General features: G+C 40.6%; 1 protein-coding gene across 2 annotated transcripts in view; it reads right to left on the reverse strand.

Annotated features, from left to right (window-relative positions):
- CORIN (corin, serine peptidase) overlaps window positions 1-24,646 on the reverse strand; it is a 170,494-nt gene that overhangs the window by 77,481 nt on the left and 68,367 nt on the right. For both annotated transcript variants that reach the window (XM_030011931.2, XM_030011921.2), the window contains exon 5: window positions 11,380-11,561. In XM_030011931.2, coding sequence (XP_029867791.1) covers window positions 11,380-11,561 — 182 coding nt within the window. The remainder of the gene's footprint in view (window positions 1-11,379; window positions 11,562-24,646) is intronic.

The raw sequence follows: 24,646 nt of genomic DNA on the forward strand, positions 1-24,646 counted from the left end.
TTGTCAGTCTTTGTGTTACTCTAATACCTTTCTCTCTTCTCACTCTCTCGAAGCACTTCCAATGATGACCAGGACCCTTTCTAGACCTAAGCCTGAAATCTCCACGGTTTTGTACTATTCCTCAGTTGTGTTGGTTTTCTTTTCACTGCTGTCCTTAATCTGCAGCTACCAGGTACAACCTACAGCCTAGAATACAGCTTTTTGTCATTCTTTTGCATTCTTGAATCCACCAGTACCACCTGCCCATAGCGACTGTCAGAGCCATGAGTGCACCAATACGCCTTGAATGGCCCTGACCAGCCTCACCTGGGACCCACACCCTGCCCATGGGCTCAAGCCCCACCTGAGCACTGCTGTAGGCACAGCCTTATATCCAGCTCCAGCTCCTGGATGGATCCCTCATATATACACCGTAGCTGGTCTGCAGCCCTCACTTTGGCCCTGGTTCCTAGGTGGGCTTGGAGCCATACTGGAGCCTTGTCACCAGACCTGTCTCTGGTCCCACCTCCTGACTGGGCTCTCTGGCTGGACCCTGGACCTGGTTCATCACTTTGCCATGTCTGAGGCCAGCTCTGCCTGCTGCATTCAGGCTCTGCATCCCAGCACAGCCTGACCTCAGCTCCCAGCTTGCCTGCCTGGAAGGAGCAGCCCCGCTCCTGCTGCTCCCTGATGGTAACCTCAGGTCCTTGGCTGTTGGGTTACAGCAGGCTGATCGCTCAGCCTGGCTCCCTGTGGTGCCTTATTTCTGTTAGTCTGATACTACCTGACAGTCAAAGATATATCTCAAGTTCCAACTGCTGTTTGATGCCTCTGGCCAGCTATATTAGAAAAATAATGTGATATTGACAGGCAGGTATTCATTGTCCTCAGTTCTCCATTATTCTTTCAGTTATCCCAGATGGCACCTCTGCCTTTCCGAGACTTCACAGTACACATGGAAGACATCTTTCATCGCATAAGTAGTGTACCCGTTGTCCCTGCACAGCATATTAGGTATGCCACCATCTGCAAAGCGAGCATCCACTTTCTTTAAAAGTACACTTTCCTGAGCACTCTCCAAATAACCCAACTCCTAGACATTAGAATATTAATAACTGGTTTGTTGCCTTCTTTAAAAGTGAACAGTCATGTTTTGACATCCAGAAGGGCTGATTTAGATTTTCAGTAGGGTGCAAAATCACCTTCTGTTGTCAGTACATTATGATTCTCACAGTTGCAAAGTATTATCTATCTCATGATAACTGCTCTTAAATCTGATGGAAATACCGCTGCCTCATTTTAAGGAAAATCACACCTGCAAATAAAGCTAATATTCCCTTACATAGTACAAGCCTCCATCATCCTTTTCCCTAAAATTCTTTCTTTTCTATTTTCTGATTTATAAAACTTCCCCATTATTTTGTGGTTCAAGAGCAGACAGAAAGTTTCTTTGAAAAACTCATTATTTCCTCTAGTAAAAATGAATTTCATGCCTTGTCTTATTAAATACCATAAGCTTGACTTGATTTTTAATAGCAAAAAAATGAGCTACTTGCAAAAATTCCATACGTGATCTTATTTGTTAAAGATTAGCTGATTTATAAAAGCACTATGAAGCAACGCCATAAAAAAAAAGCCTAGGCAAGACAAGATGTTCTTACGGAATAAGGAATCTTTTAGGTGTTCCAGAGATAAAGGTTCTCTTCCCAGCTCTGCTGCAAACTTTTTGCATCACCTTGGACAATTCAGGCAATCTGTGCCTTAGCTCTATACCTATAAAAAGATGAAAAAACTTCTCTGTTTTCTTGGGCTCTTTGATGAGAAAAATCATTAGCCTCAGTACTACAAAGGTAATGCTGCAGGAGTCTTATGAATTTATTTTCACACCAGTGAATTGATAGTCAAGGTTTCCCACAGGAACTGAATTTTGGGAAACATTAGGATAGCTCTCAGAGTAACATCACTGAATGCAAGAAGGTCAAGAGGAAAACCTGAAAGATAAATCTCAATGGAAACAATACAATTTTGAGATAAAACAATGCCATTTGAAACTGCCATGTAGGGAACACCCCATTTTAAAAGATCTCAACAGGCAGTCATGAAAAGACTATTACACCTGTTAAATCTGGCCTTGGGACTAAAGAAGGACCTTTAATGTGCCCACAAAAAAATATAATGATTTCTGCTCACAATCAGCCCTTCTGTATAGCAACATCATATTCTTCACAATTTGCCAAACCACTAGGTGCACAGTGGATGCTGTGATGTACCCCTGGGACCAGACATGCCTAAACATGCAGAGTGTGTTTTTCAAAAATTACAAATAGCTCCAGCTTGTACTGACTGCAAGTGCAATTAATTATCCAGATTTCCAATTTTATTTGTGGTCCTGGCATAGCAGTCCTTTCTATTGCACTATGGCAATGGATACACACACACACACTCTCAGCACCTTCATTTTTACTCTCAACTTTTGGCAGCAGGGGATTATTTTTTTTTCAACATTATTTACATGCTTTTCCAAGCCTGAAATATTATTTTATCATCCCCAAGAAACAGGGCAATCTTAATCAACTGGCACACACACCCTTGTATGAAAAACGTGTTTGTAATAAAAACTTATGTGAATAATTTCAAAATCTTTTCTATTACATTCCCAGGTGTACTCTCCACTTGGGCAGCACATGATCTTGATTTTGCAATAAAAACATTATTTTCCAGTTGTGTAATGGGGTCATGGTTATTGCAGTGAAAGCTGCCTACGGAATATATTTTAACGAAGGTTTCTAACTTTACAGAAAGGTGCCCAAAATACATAAGGGACTTTAAAACAAAATTTTTAAACTAGTGTGTGCCATTTAATGTTTATGACTCTTAATCAGAAGCCAGGTAGGGCAAAACCACCAGCACCATCCTTTTGCACACCTCTATAATGTGCTCCTCAGTAGGTTCCCTCACTACCTACCATGTGGTTGGACATGCTTCCTAACTTCTAACTGAAGAGTTACAGCCTCACCTCTATTCTATCATTTTTGGAAGGGTATCACAAACCACAAAATATGCTAGCCTTTACAGCAACATAAGATTAGATAGCATTCACATTCTCATTTTACAGGGGAAAAACATGAGGCACAGAATATTAAGGTGAAAGTTATAAGTAACAATGAATACTAACTTCAATTGCCCAACCTAAGACACGTCAGTATGTGATTTTTTTTTTTTTTCTGGAGAGTAAAGACTGATGTTATTTTACATGTTCAAAGAATAACTCCTGCTACCGTTACTTGTAGCTGCAAGAGCATGTTCCAATTGCAAATAAATCCCAGCTATACAAATGAAGAGTCCAGTTAATTGGAAGTATACAAAGAACAGTTGAGAAAATTTTGATTCCACTGCCTTGCCCAACATTACACATAGTCTCTGCAATAGTGACAGAGAAAGAATCTCATTCTATATTAAAACATCACATTTTCTTTATTATGAGCTGATCTTTTTGTTTCTCCACTTTCCCTGCCTTATGCATTGCACTTTCCAATTGCTACAATCAGTAAACCCTACAGGGGGCCCTAGAAACGATAGCCTTCCTCAGTATGGGCTCTAGTTCCCTGTAGACCAGTGTTTATCCCACAGATGATGACGTATGGTAAAAACAGAATATGATAACATAATCAAAAGATTGTAATTCATCATACAAGAAAGGCTGTTTGAGGTTGGAAAGGCAACTTTAACTGACTTGGAAATCTTACATTCTTCTAACTTGGGCTTTTATGCAACTTCCTGCATGTTCAAAGAAGAAAACAGCATAAATAGATCGAAAAGAACCATTAAAGGAACCATCTTGATTTGCTTACAGATCTCCATCAGTACAGATCTTCACTGGTACTAAGACAGCAACAGTAACAGACTTCTACCTTCTGTGTGAATATACCAATTTGGCCTGGGAGAACAAAGGTAAAAAACAGAAAGGATATTTATCTGACCATTTTTCCTACAGATCAGAAGTGCAAAGGTCCTGGAGTCCCATATTAATTTCTGGTCTGTGAGTAAAAGTGTGTTCAAACACTTATAAATCATTCTGACTCTCCCTTCCTAATACATCTCATATCCTATTCTGCTCCGATCCATTCTGATTTCCATCCTAATCCCCTTCTCCATTTCCTCTTACTTAAAGTGAGCATCTTCCTATTTATCTTGTATGTTATATGAAAACAAGAGGAAGAATGAAATCAGTTTTCCTTCTCTCAGTTTTAGCACCCAGCAGCAGTCAGAAGGAATTTTAAGAAAAATTAATCTCACCTCTTGCAGTCTTCTGATAGGTGATGACTGGATGTGTTTGGTCCAGTCAGTGCAGTGTTCAGGGCAAGGAGAGCACACACACTGTGAACAGTACCTCCAATGAATGTAATTTCTGCTTTCTACCGAGCTTGTGCAAGAAGTTTTCAGAAGGCTGACAATTTGATCATACCTCCAAAGATCAGACTTTAATGGAAATTATAAAAGCCTTGTCTTATGCTGTAAAACAAACATTTTTGTTGAATGTTAAGTTTCAATATTTGATCTGAAACCTAGAGGACTTAGATATGCAACCATTTATAAGACTTTCTTGAACACAGGTGAACAGTTGCATACTCAGAAATGCTGAGACTGTTTGAAACAAAGCAGCAGCAGCAGAAGAAATAAAGCCTGAAATAGATGTCTGAAGTAAAAAAATTATGGACCATTCCACTCAAATTTGCCAAAATTATCAAAAATTGTAAAGGTGTTATTATAAAGGAATGTGCTGGGAAATGTTAATTACTGATACCTCTGTCAATAATTCACACATTTATTAATATAATCATGCAAATATTCACACACCCAGACTCCTGAAGAAGAAACTATGTTACGTAAAAGGAACCCAAAGAAAATGGAAGCAATCCTTGCTGATAGAGAAACTTGCTTGGTTTAAACCTTCCCCAGAAAAGTTTACAGTCTGGAAAAGCTTCCAAAATCCCTGACTAAACACCATTGGTGGCAAAAAGTGCTTTATTTTACCTGCATCTGGTGTACTATCAAAAGTGCCTCTGAGGAGCCAAGACCATTTATGTGCTGTACTTCCCAGCTAGATTACTGGAATGCCATCTATGGAAGATGATGCAGGCACGTCCCTGGAAAGCATAGCACGTCCCCCAGATAGCACAGACTGAAATAAACATTATTCTACGGTCCTCAAGATTGGTATCTGGTTGCATTTCAAGGTATAGCAACAGATAAAGCACTGTATATTTGTGAAAACAACCATGAAAAGTACTGCTAATTTTTTTTCCAAAGTGAAGAGGAGGCAACATTCACTGTCTAATGTTATGAAAAAACTAGGTGGTAACAAATAAAATTGCCTTTAAAACAATCAAAAGGTGGTACTCTTCATACAATGCATAGATAAGCTGTAACGCTTTGCAACAGGATACTACGGATGCTAAAATGTACATAGATCCATGAAACAAAGGGACACATCAATAGAATAAAAACCTATGGTGGGTCACAAATTACAGAAATTCCTTGAATCTCAAACAGATGGAAAATGCAGGAGTATTTTGGAAAAGTATTGCCACATAGTCTTGCCCTGTTCTCCTATTCTTCTCTGGGCATCTGATTTTGGCAGCTTTTGGAGTCGGCATTACAAGACAGATGGACGTTTCGTCTGACTCAGTACAGTCAAAATAGCACAGCAGGACACAGAGGAATCCCTGTATTCTCTTGCCTACAAATTTTCATCACCTGCTCCCTATACCCTATGTACCCTGCGGTACAATGTATGCATCTTGTAGCTGTCAATTCTAGAAAGTTTTGATACTAGGATCACGATCACAGAATTGGGAAAGTTGGCAACTCCTTCCCCCCAGGAAACTGTCCATTTCTCTATTTCCTTATGATGCAAAACCCTGTGGGAAAAAGAACACAAAAGACCTTTCTCTTCCACTCAAGTGAAGTGGCCTGAAAAGGCCACATAGGAAACTCCAAGCTGGAAAAGAAACAGGCAAAGAACAGGAAGGCAGGCAGAGATAAACGGTGGGGGAGGCAGAATGGGAGAATAAACAAAATCAAAGGACATAATAAAATATAATGCAGAGTCAACAGAAGTAAAGAACAAGTGCTTGGGGGAAACAGTTTTTTCAACTGTGAATGTTCCCTCACATGAAACACCACTACAACCTTGAAAAACATTTTGTCTTCCTCAAAAAATTATTCCACTATGGCTGTTTTTGCAGCTGGTCAGTATCAATGTTATTCATACATAGATCATCTCTCTCTTCTTTTCACTGCATTAAGTAAATGCAAGGGCACAAAAGAAAGATAATGTCTTCCTGATTTTAAAAGCTTTTTCTCAAATAAATACTGTATTGGATGTGTATAATTAGCTTCATATTGCCAACAGAAAAATAAATACCTGGCTGTAACCAGATACTGCCTTTGAATCTGTGCTCAAAGGTATTCCTCAAAGACAAATTAATACCAAAAATCCTGGTCAAAAATCCTGGAAGATAAACTGAGCACCATGCAGTATCAGAACAATTTTTATTGGTGTTTTATTCTTGGAACAAAACAAAACAAGATCTGCATTAGTTAAGCATATTTGGTTAAGAACATTAGTAGTTTCCTTGTATATATTATATTAATTCTCTTGAGTATTTTCTGTATTGTTTGCACTATTGCAGCTTATGCAGGACAAGATAATGTATCGTGACAGCCACTAGAAGAAAGTTTGAACTGTTTGGCTGAGTTACTGCAAAATTCAAAGCTAAACTTGGGTAAAGGTAATGCTTTTATAACAGAGAAATACTGCTAAAGTCTGTAGTTGTGGTGTTAATACATCTATTAACTATTTGCTTTTACAGTATCTTAAAATGTTATACATTAACTGTTAATGACTATTGCTGATATTCTTAATGTGGTGCTCCAATTAAATGCGTCTTATTCAGCTTAAAACAGGCTAAGAGCTCCTGTGGTGGGATCTTCAAACAACTGAAAAAGCTCACTCCAATTATACATGCATTTAACCCTATCATGCCCTTGAACATGGCAGGGCATTTATCAACATGTACAAAAATTTATTTCTGTTCTGGCCAAGAAGGGAGATTATCCGGATTACCAGCAATGGTCTTCCTGTTCACCAAATACTATAACTTTTCTAAGCAGAAAAAAATTAATTAGAAGACTGTATCCAACTGAAAAACTGCTGCAATAGCCACTGAGTAAAAAGTTCACAAAAATTTATTTGTCTTAGAGAACAGAAAAGTTCTGTGATACTTATAATTTAATTCTACTTACAATGCCATGTGTTACTTATACACATACTTACTTACTCTCATTTCTTTTCATGATTACTTTTTTTTGTTCATTGCTTTTTACAGATTTAAAGTTTAACTACTAACAGGAAGACATATGCATTTGTAGTATATAGGAATTATTATAATACCCAGAAACCATTACAGCATGTACAGTCCCTTTCTCATATTGTTCAGAAAAAAACCAAAGAAAAGAGAAATAGTTTTTAAGAAACTAACATGAAGAAAAAAAAAGGAAGTTAATGTCTCCATTAAATCCGAGTCAGGACTAAAATCCGTAACATTCACTCCAATAGGAATGAAACTGTGATCACAGGAGGATTTGCAATAAAAGGTACCTGAAAAGAATGTACTTTCATATAGTTAACTTTCACTACTTGAAACACTGTAAAAAAATTCTGTGGAGAGATAAAATCTCCTAAGACAAAACTGTAAATTTGTTCTTGGAAAAAATGAAACGAAAAATATTTTCATGATTTGGCACAACTGATAGCTATTTAAAAACAGTTTCTCATTGGAAAAAAGGTCTCACTGTTTTTTGTCGTATACTTTTTTTAACCTTTAAGAACAAACAGTATAAATAATATGCAACATGACAATGCAATAGAATTTACATTCTGTATTTAAATTTTAATGTACTATGTCTTTCATATAACTTAAATAGTATTATTTATTACAAATCTCATGGCTATGAAGTGCAGTTCAAGCCTCTTGTGCATCATTTTTTAACAAAAACAGACATTCATAATGCCGCTTTAGTAATAATACAAAAGTGAACATTGTCCAACAGTTCCATACTGTCGCTTACACAGTTTTGCTGTATAAAGAGCAGAAGCATCATATTCGCTGCTGCTTTTGAAAGCATTTTACCATTCAAATTAACTGAAAAATAATTTCAGGGCTCTTGTGAGAGCTTCACGTTAATGTAAGCCAGCTCATTGTGTTGCTTTACTTCTCATTCAAGCTACTGTGGGGGTTTTTTCCAGTTTTAACAGTATCAGCTATGTTGGCTGGTCAAAGCAAATAAAATAACAGAAAAACACAGTGACAGCTGAAAGAAAGTAAAACAGAGCTGGAATATTTCTGTGAGTAAGGATAGGTAGAGCAGCCCCCAGGAAGGTTTCTGAGATTTCTCCCCACCTTGAATGCATTATTGGATTCATGTGAATGAATGACTGATGATGCTTCCCCCCCACACTCCCTTACATACTCACAACTCATTAGAACTGTGAAAAGAGTTCAGCCATCTATCTTAAATCTCAACAGCTGTATTCCTGAAACTATTTTCAGAGTAGCTGATTTTCTCACTTACTGGGTATTCACTTGTCACTTGTGTGAAAGGATATCAACCTGACTGATGCAGCCCTGTCTACCGAACTGCACCTTTGTGACTCATTTTGTACACTTGGATGGTTCTACTATAATGGCACATGGCTCAGATTTTCCAGTATGTTCAGTACATCTGCGGTCACATCAGGAATGTATGTCATAATAGTTTCTCCACACTGGTAACATGCACTCAATTTGCAAAGCCTGTGGAGGAAAAATCTAGGCAAAGAGACAAATATCAGCAGTGACACATGAACAAGTATAAGTCCACTAGATAATCCCAATTCTAACTAATAAACATTTTTCAGGAAAGCTGGTAATTGCCCTAGGATAAATGCTCTAGATTCTAACTAGAAGATAAGTCAAGCACACATTCTCCAACAGAGCTTGGAAAGGCATGTGAGGTTCAAAGATTTTTTTGGAAAAAAAAAAAAGAAAAAAAAATTAAAAGTTTAGCTATCTAGATTTGGTGGGACTTTTGAACACTACAGCCAGCTATAATTTGTCAAAATTTAATAGGCATATTTAAATCGTACCTTGTATTCAGTCTGTGTAGCACACATGCATGAAACCTGGTTCTCTAACATCCTATTGCTTTTTCAGAATTATACCTCATTCTGTGCCCCGTATGAGCATGCTCAATTAATATGCTAGTCACTCATTGCTCATTGCTAGTTACTCTCATTGTTCAATGTACAACCCCTTACCATATTTATGTATTTATGCTACAGCCTCTTACCTTGTTATCTGAACTTGCCATGAAGACAAAATTATTGTATTCCTAATTCCTATGATGTTCATCACTATGATACCAAAGGCATCAACACACATATGGTTACAATGTCCCTGTGAGCTAAAAGGACGGTTTTATTCCCATTTTACAAAGGGAAGGTGAGGCATGGAAAAAAAAAATGCTTTTTTATAATTACTTGCTTATGGTTCCCATTTGGAGAGATCCATTAGACCTAATTTTTCTGCATATTTAGCATATATTTATGTCATACGGTTAAAACACAGTTCCCAGTGGCTTTCACTACAGCAACTTGCCCAAAATCCCATAGAAACCCTACAAAAGACTTGTGGATAGTATCCAGTTTTCCTGGAAAGCATTCAACTGCCTTCAACAATCCATCTTTGTGTATTTCCCCACCTCAGCCGTTACAAATGTTCCCACAGGTGAAGGTAGGTATAGACAACAGCCTCCTTTACTTCATGACCCCTCAAAACATGCCTTAACAGATGGAGAGAATCCAACTGCTAAAAAGACTTGGTCCAGTAATTTAAGGCTATATTATTATGCATATTCAGAATGTGCAAGGAGATAACCCAGGATATACAATCTTAACTGTAGCATTAACTAACATTCAAAGATATACTGTACAACCTCCTGATCTTTTAAAGTAGTTTTGAGTGTGTAACTTCTTAGGTTTTTTAAACAAAATGAAAAAAAATTTTCATCATATCACTTCCTGTTTATTGTCACCCAGAACTCATTAACAAAGTTAGAACCCACAGATGGACCATACGAGCCTCTGTCACTTAGGCTCATGGGATGATGCCTATCAACAGTAAAGCCTCAGATGCCAGCAAGAGAACTCCAGCAATGGGGTCAATGAGAAAAAAGAGTCAGGCTTGCTGCTCAGTGTGCCCAGATGGCCAAGAAGGCCAACGGCATCCTGGCCTGTATCAGAAATAGTGTGGCCAGCAGGAGCAGGGAGGTGGTTGTTCCCCTGTACTCGGCACTGGTGAGGCTGCACCTCGAGTACTGTGTTCAGTTTTGGGCCCCTCACTACAGGAAAGACGTTGAGGTGCTGGAGCGTGTCCAAAGAAGGGCAGCGGAGCTGGTGAAGGATCTAGAGAACAAGTCTTATGAGGAGCAGCTGAGGGCACTGGGGTTGTTTAGTCTGGAGAAAAGAAGGCTGAGGGGAGACCTTATCACTCTCTACAACTACCTGAAAGGAGGGTGTAGCGAGGTGGGGGTCGGTCTCTTCTCCCAAGTAACAAGCAGTAGGACAAGAGGAAACAGCCTCAAGTTTTGCCAGGGGAGGTTTAGATTGGAGATTAGGAAAACTTTCTTCACTGAAAGGGTTGTCAAGCACTGGAACAGGGTGCCCAGGGAAGTGGTTGAGTCCCCATCCCTGGAGGTATTTAGAAGATGTGTAGATGTGGTGTTTAGGGACATGGTTTAGTGGTGGACTTGGCAGTGTTAGGTTAACAGTTGGAGCGGATGATCTTAAGGATCTTTTCCAACCTATGGATTCTATGATTCTATGAGTGGATGTAAACAAACCACAATTTTTGAAAAGTTTACCTCTCAATCAGTTCTGGGCTCATTTTTACAGCAAGGAAAAAGGAGATACACTTGAAATTTGGCCTGTGTACCAGGTTCCCGCTCCAAGTAACAATACTATATTTACTAGAGCTTAGCAAAGAAAAAATCAGCAGAACAGTTTTAAAGGGCATATTACTTTTCGCCTACCTTCTTTCCTTGAAACAGCTCAGAATTTTTGATGCAAAACAAAAAAGCCTCAAATCAATCCAAGTCTGAAAAAAATTCAGCCTAAACAATTAAAGCACAGCAAAACTATAACCAACTGACAACCAGACTATCACAGTAATGCGAAGGAACATACTAACAGAACCAGAAATAATACCTTCACCCCAGAGCTTTTCCTACACAATAAAAAAATACATTATTAAATAGGAACTCACAAACACAGTGTAACAGTTAAGAATGGAAACATACACTGCTTTCCTTTTTCTTGGTGTGGTGAGAAGCATACCCTTGTAGTGGTGTCATTTTCAGTTTCATTTTGGAATTGAGAGCACTTCAGGAATTCTGGCCAAGAAGCATTTACCATACCCAGCACCGGTTCACAGCCTTCTTTTGCTGCCTCACAAAATGTCCTGCAGGGCAAGAGGCCTTGACTGGAGAAAAGAGACAGAGAACAAAAATACAAAGGACTATTAGTCTAGTAGATTGTGAAAAAATTTTAAAAAGAGAAAGAAGTAATAATGAACACTTTTGAAGAATTTTACATTCTACAGAGCTAAACCAAAAAGGTGCGAAATCTTCATTATTCATTGTGAAGGTGTCATCAGCTCTGGCTTTTGGGCTAAATTTAAGCCCAAATCAAGCTCAGAACAGTTTATAAGTTCAAGTCTGTGCAAGATGAAGCTGAGATTTCATCAATAGTTGAACCAATATAATGATGTAGTGACACCACACAGGAGAAAGATTGCTTCTTCATCCTCTCCTTCTTCCCCACAATTGTGCAAACCTACCCCTCTAGGACTTTGGCAAACACTTTCATGAACTTATAAAAAAATCATTAACTTTGAAAAAAAAGTTTTCATGGTTTTGACTGGGTAAGTCTTCTGACAACTTAAGTGTGCTGAATCTGCTCATGGAGAGAACCAACAACCACCAGACATAACTTGTAGGAACCCACAGCGGAGAGGACTATATCACCCCCTTTTAGCATTTATGAGCTCTTACACTATTTCCCCTGAGCAGTCAAAACATACTGAGTGTCAGATCAAATGCAATAAATACCAACATGACTTGAATTGTATTTGTTTTAAGAAAAGCACTATAAATTAGCAATTTTAAAAGTATAACATGTTCAGATGCAGCATACTTGTCCATTTCTTATTCTGAGATATATACCTGCATATGTATTTTTTCTTTATTCTTCTTTTACATGTACATAGGAAAACCAGTTAAAATAGATAGCTATGAACTGTCTCCAGGTCTACATCATTAGAGTCAACAAAGTCAAGCAAAAAATCTAGAAAATCTATTAACATGTTTACTGTAGATCTGGAAAAGGATAAAAAAAAGTAAAGTTATAAGATTACAGGTAACACAATGCTAGCCAAGTTAGTCAAGATTTGAAAAGACAAGAAATTTCAAAGAAGCCTCAGCCAAGTTAGTTGATACGTGGCAGCTGTAATTCAGGATAGGCAGCGTAATGCACACAAGGAAGGAATAACTAAACGTCCACACATACATTTCTCTGCTTTACTGCCAGCTTCCACTAACCTTTTATCTGAAAACCATTTTGGTGGAGCAGAGGAAAAGCTCTAGCACAGTCAACATTAGTCTTAGCTATAAAGAACTGTTCAATGCCCTTCCCAGCAAGGATCGGCATGATCTGTGAGAGCACTTCATTACCTGACAGAGCTGTCAAACAGACTGACATAAGCTATCACTGGAGCACAATGGAGGAAAGCCTCTCAGTAAGCAAGTGCAATTGCATCTGAAAGTCCACACACACAAGTAACACAGCCCAAATGAGACACACTGCCTGCCTTTACAAATACTTCTCTCATCCATATGACTGGTAAGTCAAAAAGACCCAGCTCTTCTTGCTGGAAAGCAGAAGCACTAACACAGCTAGATGGTGGCATCTGCTAACACCAACCTGTTCACACTGAATAAATATCAAAACTCCAGCTTGACAGCATGATAGCCTTCCATAACCTCTAGAGCTACAGCATGTGTCACAACCATCAAAAATTAGGGAGAGAGGCCTGGATATACAGTAGGAAAGACAAGACGTCTGAGTAGTCTTTGACAGAAGACCATGTTAGTCTTCTGGATGAGGTAACAGAAAGAAGACATATAAATAGCAAAAAATATCTCTCATATAAGTCCAATGCCCCATCGCTACATTTTCTCAATGTGTGGATTCCTTCCTCAAATTAACTGTAGTGCTTATAGCATTTCTTAAAATACTATAAAAATTTACCAGCAGCAGACTGGGAAGCTAATGTACATTCATAACATAATCAACGACCAAAAAGCAGAAGTTGCATACACGTTCTAAGCAGGAAAGATCCCACTCACATTTAAAACAGTTCAAGTTTTCTCAGGCATAATTAAAATCAGGGCACTTATTCTTATGAATATAACGAAAAAATGTAACTCTGACTCGGACTTGCAAGTAAAATGTTCTTTTTTGAAAGCATTATTATGCATTGTTGGCTTTGCTTTATTACAAAATATGACATAAATCATAATTTTTTACTTCGCTTGAAATCAATGTTTTGTCATTCAGGAAAAAAGAATGACAAATTTCTAAAATATCCTATGTTTAATATATGATTAGCATGTTAATTTACTGTGTATTTATTATATTCTTAATGATACCTCTGACTTTATAATATAATATTTTATTCTACACTATATATATATGTATTTTAAACAGTGAACAAGACTGGGAAGGCATGCCTTGTTTTTTATTCATTTTCTTATCTAATTTAGAAATACAGTTCTGAATGTCCACTGCCATCACTGTCTGTAACTTCAGGGTCATCTGCTGAGATTATCAACAGCACTGTAAATAGAGATAATCAGAGAGTTACTTGTACCTAAACAATTATATCCTTTATCATAATCGTGAGCTGCCACCACCATTACCATACATGATTTTCTTATCACGACCATTAAATTCCAGAAAGATTCCACAGAGGAAGTGATGTAACTGAAGTGAATTTCAGCTAAACAAACATTACATTGACCTGGAAGGTGACTTAATACAATATTTTGAAAGGAAACAAAACTGCTTAAAGTGGAAAATGTCAACCAACTCTCAATGGAAGGAACAACAAGTACAGAGACCTAGAAATACACGTAATTGTTAAGTATGGCTCTCTTACAGAAACAGCTAATACATTCAGAAATGCCTGAGAGAACTTCACCCATACAAGTCCATGGGACCCATGAGGCTGCATCTAAGGGTGCTGAGCAAACTGTCCTGTGCTCTTGCAAGGCCTATCTTTGTCATCTCTGAAAGGTCATGGACATCAGGGGAGGTTGCTCACAACTAGAAAAAGGGAAATGTTGCACCCATCTTCAAAAAAAGGTCAAGATGGGTAACTTCAAGCTGGTCAGCCTGATTTCGTCCCAAGGAAAATCACAGAGCAAGTCCACCTTGAACACATTTCTGGGCACAGGAAGATAATGATCAGGAACAGTCAGCACAGATTTATCAAGGGCAAATCACGGCTGACCAGCCTGCTTGCCTGTTACAATAAAGTAACTACATACATAGTACTGGGATCTGTCCTGTTTGACATCTTTAACAAGGACGTTGAAAAGGTGACCAAGTATGCTCTTGTCAAGTTTGCAGATGACACCAAACTGTGGGAGGCAATCAATGTACTTGATGGTAGAGCTGCCATTCAGAGGGACCTAGACAGGCTGGAAGAATGGGTCAAGAGTAATTTTATGAAATTTAACAAGGATTAGTGCTGCACTTCAGAAGAAAGAACCCACCGTAATGATACAGGCTAGATACTGACTGATTGCAGAACAACTCTGCTGAAAACAACCTGGGGGTCTTGCTGGACAGCAAGCTGGGCGTAAGCCAGCAGTGTGTCCTGGCAGCAAAGCAGGCCAACAGTATCCTGGCCTGTATCACAGGAGCACACAGTCAGTGTATAATGGGAAAGGATTGTTCCCCTCTGCTCAGCACTTTCTAGACTGCATGTAAATATTGTGTCCAGTTTTGGCTGCTCCAACAGAGAAAAGACACTGATAAACAGCAGTAAATCCAGGGGAAGGCCACTAAGCTGGCCAAAGGCCGGAAAACTCACCTTCGGGACAGGCTGAGGGAACTGGGCTCCTTCAGCCGGAGTAAGAGACAGCCTGGGAGTAACATCAACCACTACATGCTTCAGGACCCATGGGGAGGTTATGGAGTCTAGCTATTCACAGTGGTGTATAGTGGGAGGACGAGAGACAACTGGCATAAGCTGAAACAAGAGATGTTCTGACAGGACATAAAGAACTTTTTCAGCATGAAATTAATCAGGGAGTGAAACAGGTTATCCAGAGAGGTTGTGTGGTCTCCATCTTTGCACGCTGTCGTGGTTTAACCCCAGCCAGCACCTAAGTACCATGCAGCCGCTTGCTTGCTCCTCCCCACTCCCAGTGGGATGGTGAGGAGAATTGGAAAAAACCAGTAAAACTTGTGGGTTGAGACAAGAATGGTTTAATAACTAACCTAAAATAAAATATAATAATAACAGTAATAATAAAATATAATTGTAATGAAAATGCATATAACAAAAAAAGAGAGAAATAAAACCCATGAAAAGACAAGTGATGCACAATGCAATTGCTCATCACCTGCTGACCGATGCCTGAGCAGCTATCTGCCTCTCCCGGCCAACTCCCCCCAGTTAGTATACTGAGCATGATGTTCTACGGTATGGAATATCCCTTTGGCTAGTTCAGGTCAGCTGTCCTGGCTATGCTCCCTCCCAGCTTATTGTACACCTGCTTGCTGGCAGAGCATGGGAAACTGAAAAATCCTTAACTTAGGATAAGCGCTACGTAGCAACAACTAAAACATCACTGTGTGTTGTGGTTTAAGCCCAGTTGGCAACAAAGCACCATGAAGCTGCTTGCTCACTCCCCCACCCAATGGGATGGAGAGGAGAAAATATAAAAAAAGGCTCATGGGTCGAGCCAAGGACATGGAGGGATCACTCACCAATTACAGTCACAGGCAAAAGACAGGCTCAACTTGAGGAAAAAACAATATCAATTTAATTTACTACAAATCAAATCAAATCAAGAATAACGGGAAGTAAAACCAAATCTTAGACACCTTCCCGCCACCCCTCCCTTCTTCCCAAGCTTAACTTTACTCCCCATTTTCTCTACCTTCTCACCCCCAGCAGTGCAGGGGGACAGGGAATGGGGGTTGGGGTCAGTTCGTCACACGCCGTCTCTGCCCCTCCTTCCTCCTCAGGGGCAGGACTCCTCATCCGTCCCCTGCTCCACCGTGGGGTCCCTCCCACGGGAGACAGTCCTTCACAGACTGCTCCAGGGTGGGTCCCTTCCCACGGGCTGCAGTCCTTCAGTCACAGACTGCTCCAGCGCGGGCTTTCCCATGGAGTCACGGCCATCTTGGGGGGCATCCCCCTGCTCCAGCATGGGGTCCTCCCTGGGCTGCAGGTGGGCATCTGCTCCCCCGCTCCCCTCCATGGGCTGGGGGGGACAGCCTGCCGTCTCACCACGGGCTGCAGGGGCATCCCCTCCTCCGGCCCACCTCCTCCCCCGCCTTCCTCACTGACCTCGGTGTCTGCAGAGGGGTTCCTCTCACATTCCAATCTCCTCCCCACTGCAGGTTCCCCTTCTCAAATCTGTTCTCCCAGAGGCACTACCACCATCGCTGATTGTCTCAGCCTTGGCCAGAGGCGGGTCCAATTTGGAGCTGGGGAAGCTCCAAGCAGCTTCTCACAGGAGCCACCTCTGCAGCCCCCTCCCCTGCTACCAAAACCCTGACACACAAACCCAATATAGTGTGTTATCAACACTATTCTCACGCTAAATCCAAACCAGCACTGTACCAGCTACTACGAAGAAAATTAACTCTATCCATGCCAGCCGAAACCAGGACACATGTTTTCAAGACAACAACTAGATAAAGCCCTGAATACATAATCAATGTACTTCTGCTCCACTGAAGAGACAAGGAATATCATGATAACAATTAACAATTTCAGTAAAATAAAATTATTTCCTGTTTGAGCTATTTAAATTTGGTCTGTTGAGGGAAATTCACATAGCAAATGAGAACAAAACTGAAAGAAATATCACAAACTAACGTAAGGAAGTTGAACTGAATATACTGAAATTTTTCATAATGTTGGGCAAACTGCATATTCTTGATGTTACTGGAATTTGGAAACAACTTGAAGAACTGTTACAGAAGTAGTTACCCAAAAGAAAATAAATTGCCCAGCCAAGAACAATTCAGTATTCTGATATTTTGTTTGAAGTTTCAGAAATAAATACGTATAAATACACAAACATACATACACATACACAGACACTTCTAAATATCATTCTACTTGAAGTAGATTATAGTAAGTCTAGTCATTAATGACAGTTGTCATATTTGAAATAGCTAATTTATTGCAAAAATATAAATGCATGGCTCTGAATCTTTACCATATTCTTTACTGTAAGAAGACACAGTCTCCTTAGTGTTTGAGACGAAACAAAGGGCTATTTCAAGAAATAAGTCAATCTGCCACTCAGGTTTGCATCTTCGGAAGCACTGTCAACCTGCACTTCATTCTGTGTCTTCACATTGAGGCCACATTTAGATCCCACATACCACATCTAACATGTTTTATCCCGTACCCTTACACTGATTAAATTTTTAATACAACTTTTTGCAGTTTATATCTAAATTACTGCAGACCCTTTTGGGCTTTAGCAAATGCAATTTTGCTTCATTCACAATCATTCATAATGCCACAGAAAAGATCTTTTTCCTAGTGCACCACTTAGCTCGTATCATCTTTCTTTTTGTGTCTGACTCTTGGTTGTACCTGCCGACCCCAAAAGTGTGGCTAGAACTCCAAGTTCAGGCACAAGTAAGTGACCTGAACTGAAAAAGTCCACGGTACCCAACAGTTCCCTTACTTAGTGTTTGATTTTACAGTAACAGAGAAAAACACAGTACTGCTATTAGCAACTGTGTGATACAGCAGCAAACCCCGCACGCAAGGAATAAAAAGCTGCCAGAGCTGCCTGGCTACTAGTGGTAACATGAAGAAATTGGTGTAAAGCAAAGCATTGACTTGTATAAGTATTCTGAAGTCAGTATGGTTGCCTTTCTCTGCTTAGTATCTAACAAGAAGAGTGTGCTGCCAGTGCTGCTACTGAGTTCATTACATACCCTAGCTGGAATCACTGTTTCAAAATAGGTATCTTTAGAGAGATATTCTCCAGGTAATGCTAAGGACTTTTACACAATGCACTTTACATGCTGCAGCATTGAACTTATCTCAGAAACAAGCCAAGGACCTTTAGCTCTAAAATTGCCTCTTGCAGCTTCCTAACTGGCAGCTTACTTGTTGCCTGGAAAGAAGCAGATATACTCCAAAATAGTACTTTTCACCACCAGATTGCAATGTGTTGAAAGGCAGAAAATTTCAGCACCATAAACCAAGAAAGGCTATGTACAAAACCAAGAACAAATGATCCCTCCTGATGACAGGAAGAGCTGCCACTTACTAGTTCTGCACATTGTACTGGCAAATTAAAAGTTTACTATCTATCTGACCTGTAATGGCTCTTCAGATAAAGATGTTCTAAAACACCCTTCTGTTTTTTACAGAACCTATCTGATATGGAGAGAAAGCAAGGGCACAGCAAGAGCTCCGCAGTAGCCATCACTGCCTCCTGACTGGAGCCTGAGAAACTCCTTAAAGGGGATTTGGCAAGGCAAGTGACTGTCTCCAGTCACTTTCTTCTAGGGTTTTGGACATTTTTTAGCTTTTTATTTTTAACTAACCTACTACTTCTAAAAAGTTTTATTAGCAGAACTGCATGTGGGCAGAGGTATCCACATGAGCAGACCCGTTGGTTTAACAGAGGTTCCTTAATATAGAAAATGCTAAAAGAAAAGCTGCTACTTACTATGGAAGGCACTTGAGTTCCGAGATATCTGTAAGAAATAAGATGCCACATAACTAAAATGGAGTATTGACTTGATCTATCTGTGGATGCTAGCCATTTAATTTATTCAGACTGATATGCTTAGGGTTAACTTGTTTACTTTTTAGGAAAACACACGATAACACCACAAAATTACATTACAGTGAAATGTAAGCAGTGATTCTACCTCATTAATTGTAAATGGTTCCCACTGGTCCAATGGAGCATACCTGATGATCACAAATAGTTATTTGAAGGCAGTATATTCTGCTGACTTTTTTTCCAAAGAAGTGATAGCAGGGACATTACTTGAATTTAACAAGTCTGTGACTGAGAGCAACTTGAGTTTACCACAGCTAACCAAATTCATACTGCTCTTATGCTTTATACAAATGTGACTGCTATTTGAAAAAAAAACACAAAGATTTCTTGAGGACTCTCAGATGAAGTTTTATACAAGTGTGAAGTATTCAGTATGATCTCTGCTCTCCTTGACCCACACCTAAACCAATAACTTCCAAAGCACTTCACTCCAGCTATAGTCTGACATACAGCCATCAGGTAACAGTAGTATGAGTACACCAATTTCTTCAAATGTAACTACAGCAAAGTCAAATATATGGTTCATTGTTTCCAAAGGTCTTTTAACATACTGCTCATTCATTTCAATGGAAATTTTACAAATAATAGTAAAAAGTTATATTAAAATATAACTATGCAGTTATATTTAAACATAAGTTAAAATTTTCTAAAAATGTTAGATGAGTAATTTTTTTTCAGAAGATTCATCTGCATATTAAATTGTTTACATCTATATGAAAAAATCACAAATATAAAAAGTTTACCTTACTTGTTTAGCTTATGCAGTCCACCATTTGAATATTACAGTGCAGTATAAATGTTTGGATACTGTATTGGGTTTGCGTGGCAAGGTTTTGGTAGCGGAGGGAGGCTATAGGGGTGGCTTCTGGGAGCAGCTGCTAGAAGCTTCCTGTGGTGGGTTGACCCTGGCTGGATCCCAAGTGCCCACCAAAGCCACTCCATCACTCCCCTCCTCAGGTGGACAGGGGAGAGAAAATATAACGAAAGGCTTGCAGGTCGAGATAAGGACAGGGAGAGATCATTCACCAGTTACTGTCACAGCCAAAACAGACTTGACTTAGGGAAAATTAACTTAATTTATTGCCAATCAAACCAGAGTAGGGTAATGAGAAAATAAAACCTAAATCTTAAAACACCTTCCCCCACCCCTCCCTTCCTCCCAAAGACAGCTTCACTCCTGAATTTTCTCTACCTACCCCCTGCAGCAGCACAGGGGGATGGGGAATGGGGGTCGCCGTCAGTTCATCACACGTTGTCTCTGCCGCTCCTTCATCCTCAGGGACAGGACTCATCACACTCTTCCCCTGCTCCAGCTTGGGGTCCCTCCCATGGGAGACAGTCCTCCATGAACTTCTCCAGCGTGGGACCTTCCCATGGGCTACAGTTCTTCACGAACTGCTCCAGCGTGGGTCCCTTCCACAGGCTGCGGTCCTTCAGGCACAGACTGCTCCAGCATGGGTCCCCCGTGGGGCCACAAGTCCTGCCAGCAAACCTGCTCCAGCGTGGGCTCCTCTCTCCATGGGGCCACAGGTCCTGCCAGGAGCCTGCTCCAGCGTGGTCTTCCCACGGGGTCACAGCCTCCTTCAGGCACCCACCTGCTCCGGCGTGGGGTCCTCCCTGGGCTGCAGGTGGATATCTGCTCCACTGCGGACCTCCCTGGGCTGCAGGGGGACAGTCTGCCTCACAATGGTCTTCCCCACGGGCTGCAGGGGAATCTCTGCTTCGGTGCCTGGAGAAGAGTGGTTTCTCTCACATATTCTCACTTGTCTCTTTGGCTGCAGTTTCTGTGCCACAGCAACTTTTTCCCTTCTTAAATCTGTTATCCCAGAGGTGCTACCACCATTGCTGATGGGCTCGACCTTGGCCAGCGGCGGGTCCATCTTACAGCCGGCTGGCATTGGCTCCGTCAGACACAAGGGAAGTGTATTGGGTTTGCATGGCAAGGTTTTAGTAGCAGGTGGACTACAGGGGTGGCTTCTGTGAGAAGCTGCTAGAAGCTTCCCCTGTGTTCAATGGAGCCAATGCCAGCCGGCTCCAAGACGGACCCGCTGCTGGCCAAGGCTGAGCCCATCAGTGATGGTGGTAGCACCTCTGGGATAACAGATTTAAGAAGGGAAAAAAGTTGCTGCTCAACAGCAATTGCAGCTGGAGAGAGGAGTGAAAATACGTGAAACAACCCTGCAGACCCCAAGGTCAGTGAAGAAGGAGGGGAGGAGGTGCTCCAGGCGCTGGAGAAGAGATTCCCCTGCAGCCCGTGGGGAAGACCATGGTGAGGCAGGCTGTCCCCCTGCAGCCCAGGGAGGTCCATGGTGGAGCAGATATCCACCTGCAGCCCAGGGGGGACCCCACGCCGGAGCAGGTGGATGCCCGAAGGAGGCTGTGACCCTGTGGGAAGACCACGCTGGAGCGGGCTCCTGGCAGGACCTGTGGCCCCATGGAGAGAAGAGCCCACGCTGGAGCAGGTTTGCTGGCAGGACTTGTGGCCCCACGGGGGACCCATGCTGGAGCAGTCTGTGCCTGAAGGACCGCAGCCTGTGGAAGGGACCCACGCTGGAGCAGTTCGTGAAGAACTGTAGCCCATAGGAAGGTCCCACGTTGGAGAAGTTCATGGAGGACTGTCTCCCGTGGGAGGGACCCCAAGCTGGAGCAGGGGAAGAGTGTGATGAGTCCTGTCCCTGAGGAGGAAGGAGCGGCAGAGACAACGTGTGACGAACTGACCCCAACCCCCATTCCCCATCCCCCTGTGCTGCTGGGGGTGAGAAGGTAGAGAAAATTGGGAGTGGAGTTGAGCCCAGGAAGAAGGGAGGGGTGGGGGAAGGTGTTTTAAGATTTAGGTTTTATTTTCTCATTACCCTACTCTGATTTGATTGGTAATAAATTAATTTTCCCTGAGTCAAGTCTGGTTTTTTTCCCTGACTGTAACTGGCCCTGACTGTAACTGGTGAATGATCTCTCCCTGTCCTTATCTTGACCCACAAGCCTTTCATTATATTCTCTCTCCCCTGTCCAGCTGAAGAAGGGAGTGATAGAATAGCTTTGGTGGGCACCTGGTGTCCAGCCAGCATCAACCCACCACAGATATATACACAGCACAACAATAATTTAGAAGTTACTAGGCTTCTAAAAGACAACTGCATAGTGATTAAATAAGCCAAGCAGAATTTGCAGTCTCTAGAGAAGCTCTGACAAACCAGAAAACGTAGGATTATCCAGCAATTACTGCAATATTTGGCCTAGTGCCAATGTTCAGTCATGTGTGCTCCATAAATCAAATATTTCTGGCTAATGGTCAAGTTTAGTATGGACATATCGCTTAATGTACTGAAGGATGAAAAGATGATTAAAAATCTCCATCTTGATTAGTCTTATTTACAGCTACTTAGAGACCAATCATGTTAAAAATAAACTGGCAGTTCTATGGCAATCTTACCATGATTTATTTGGCACCAGTGGCAGGCACAGAAGCAGGTTATAACATATTAGGGTGCAATTCTGCTCTTCAGGATATTCACGGAAAAAACTCTTGCTGAAGATGGAGTTTGATGAAAGAATAGATATGTGACATATTTCTAACTCTGTGGTTGGTTTCCCCACACTTAAAAGTTCACACTTAGTTATTTCAGCTGCATAGAAATATCAACATTAAGAATTGTACAGCACCAAAATAAACAAAAATGTTCTTTATAGTTTATTAAAAAGTATATTAAGGGTAAAGATAATAAATAAGGGGTTTCAATTTGCATAAGGTATCTTCAGAGAAGCTATGTATCAAAAGAGTTTTATACCAAATATTAATTGAAGATATACACAATACAGTATATGCTCTAAAACTGTTATGTTAACTGATTTTAAGCTTCCAAAAAGGCTACACACTGCCTGAGAGCAGATGATCTGACTTCTTCTTCATGCCAATCACCTACAGTTCATTTAAATTGGAATTCAAATTGCCTGATTATAATCCTACACGGATCTAGTCCTTATCACTCACTTAAAGACATTTTAAGTTTTTAGACTAATTCTTTTCAGAAATTACTCCTTCTGTAATACTGACTTCTCTTCTTTGCAATCACATTACCATGCACAGGGCTCATCACTAGACTCTGTAAGTCACTTAAGTGGTTGCTTTGAATATTAGAAATTATCAAAGAAGTATGCTACAAGAAGCAGTAAGGAGAGGGAATATCCTTTAGGCAACTATTTTCCTCTTGCTGCAGAATTTAACAGATTTTCTAAGGAACAATTGTTCAAGGTAGCTCAAAGGTCTGGCTCTCAAATTCAGCAGCCACTGAGGGAGGGCATGGCTCTTGATATGTCTTTTCTGGAAGCAGCAGCAGCATATGCAGCTCTTGTTCCCAAATGTGTATATCTGTTTCTGTGCTGCTTTCAGTTTTGCAATAATAGCTGTTTGTAGGCTGTACAGTAAGCCAGGTCAAGTAACTGATTCAGCTGAAAAGTAATGTGACCAAAAAAAAAAAAAAAATATTCTTTTTTCTCATCTGATAACTGAATTGGCCCCTCCAAAGAGATACAGGCAAAGCAAGAATAAGCTGTCAGGAGAGGGAGAGGTAGAAATTGCTAAAGCTGACAAAAGCATTAAATAAAATATACAACTAACCATCCTGCAGGGACTCTCCATGCAACCTGGTAAATTCTACAATATAGCTAGTGCTCATTATTTTCTGTGGCATTTCTTTGTGTCTTCACATTAGTATCTCCACCAGTGAAAGCACTGCCACAGCCATGATTCATTACTGCAATTTTACAGATTGAAACTACACAGGGTAAATGACTTGCTAAAGGTTATAAATGAAGTTGGTATGCCAGAGCTGAAAATACAGCACAATCACTCTTAGAACACACAACCTGTTGACTGCACCTGTTCTGTCTAAAGGTCACATTTGCAGTTCAGTAGACAACCTGACTGAAGGCAGTCTGATGAACATTTTTGGCTACTGGTGGTCCTCATTACTGTTCCTTCCCCAACTCCATCCTTTCAGTTGTTCCAGGATAACTTTCTGTGGCCACACAGTTAGCTGTATTCAGGTATTGAGCTGAGTTAATAACAACTGTAGGGTATTTTCCTAGATTATTTTATCAGCCAAATCTGTTTAAGGGAAAGTTTAAACTGGCATGACTACCAGAGGAAATATTAATCATACTACAGCCTTGCTATAGAGCACTGTGGGGTAATCCACTGTATCATGCATAGGCACACAGGCTAAGAATGATGATAGATCTAAGGTCTGAGGCAGAATAAAGAAACTGGTAATACAATTGTGACAGACTGTTGGGGTGGGAGGAGGCGGGGTGGCGACAAACTGAAAAACCCAGGAAACATGCAAAAATTATGGGAAGAAGAAAACTGAGATTATCCTTTGTGTTTCTACAGTCCTGAAATCAAACAAGTTGAAGTGACAACCTGACACAGCAGCCATTGTCAGTT

This window comes from Aquila chrysaetos, chromosome 1 (genome assembly GCF_900496995.4).
Source record: "Aquila chrysaetos chrysaetos chromosome 1, bAquChr1.4, whole genome shotgun sequence".
NCBI lineage: Eukaryota > Metazoa > Chordata > Aves > Accipitriformes > Accipitridae > Aquila > Aquila chrysaetos.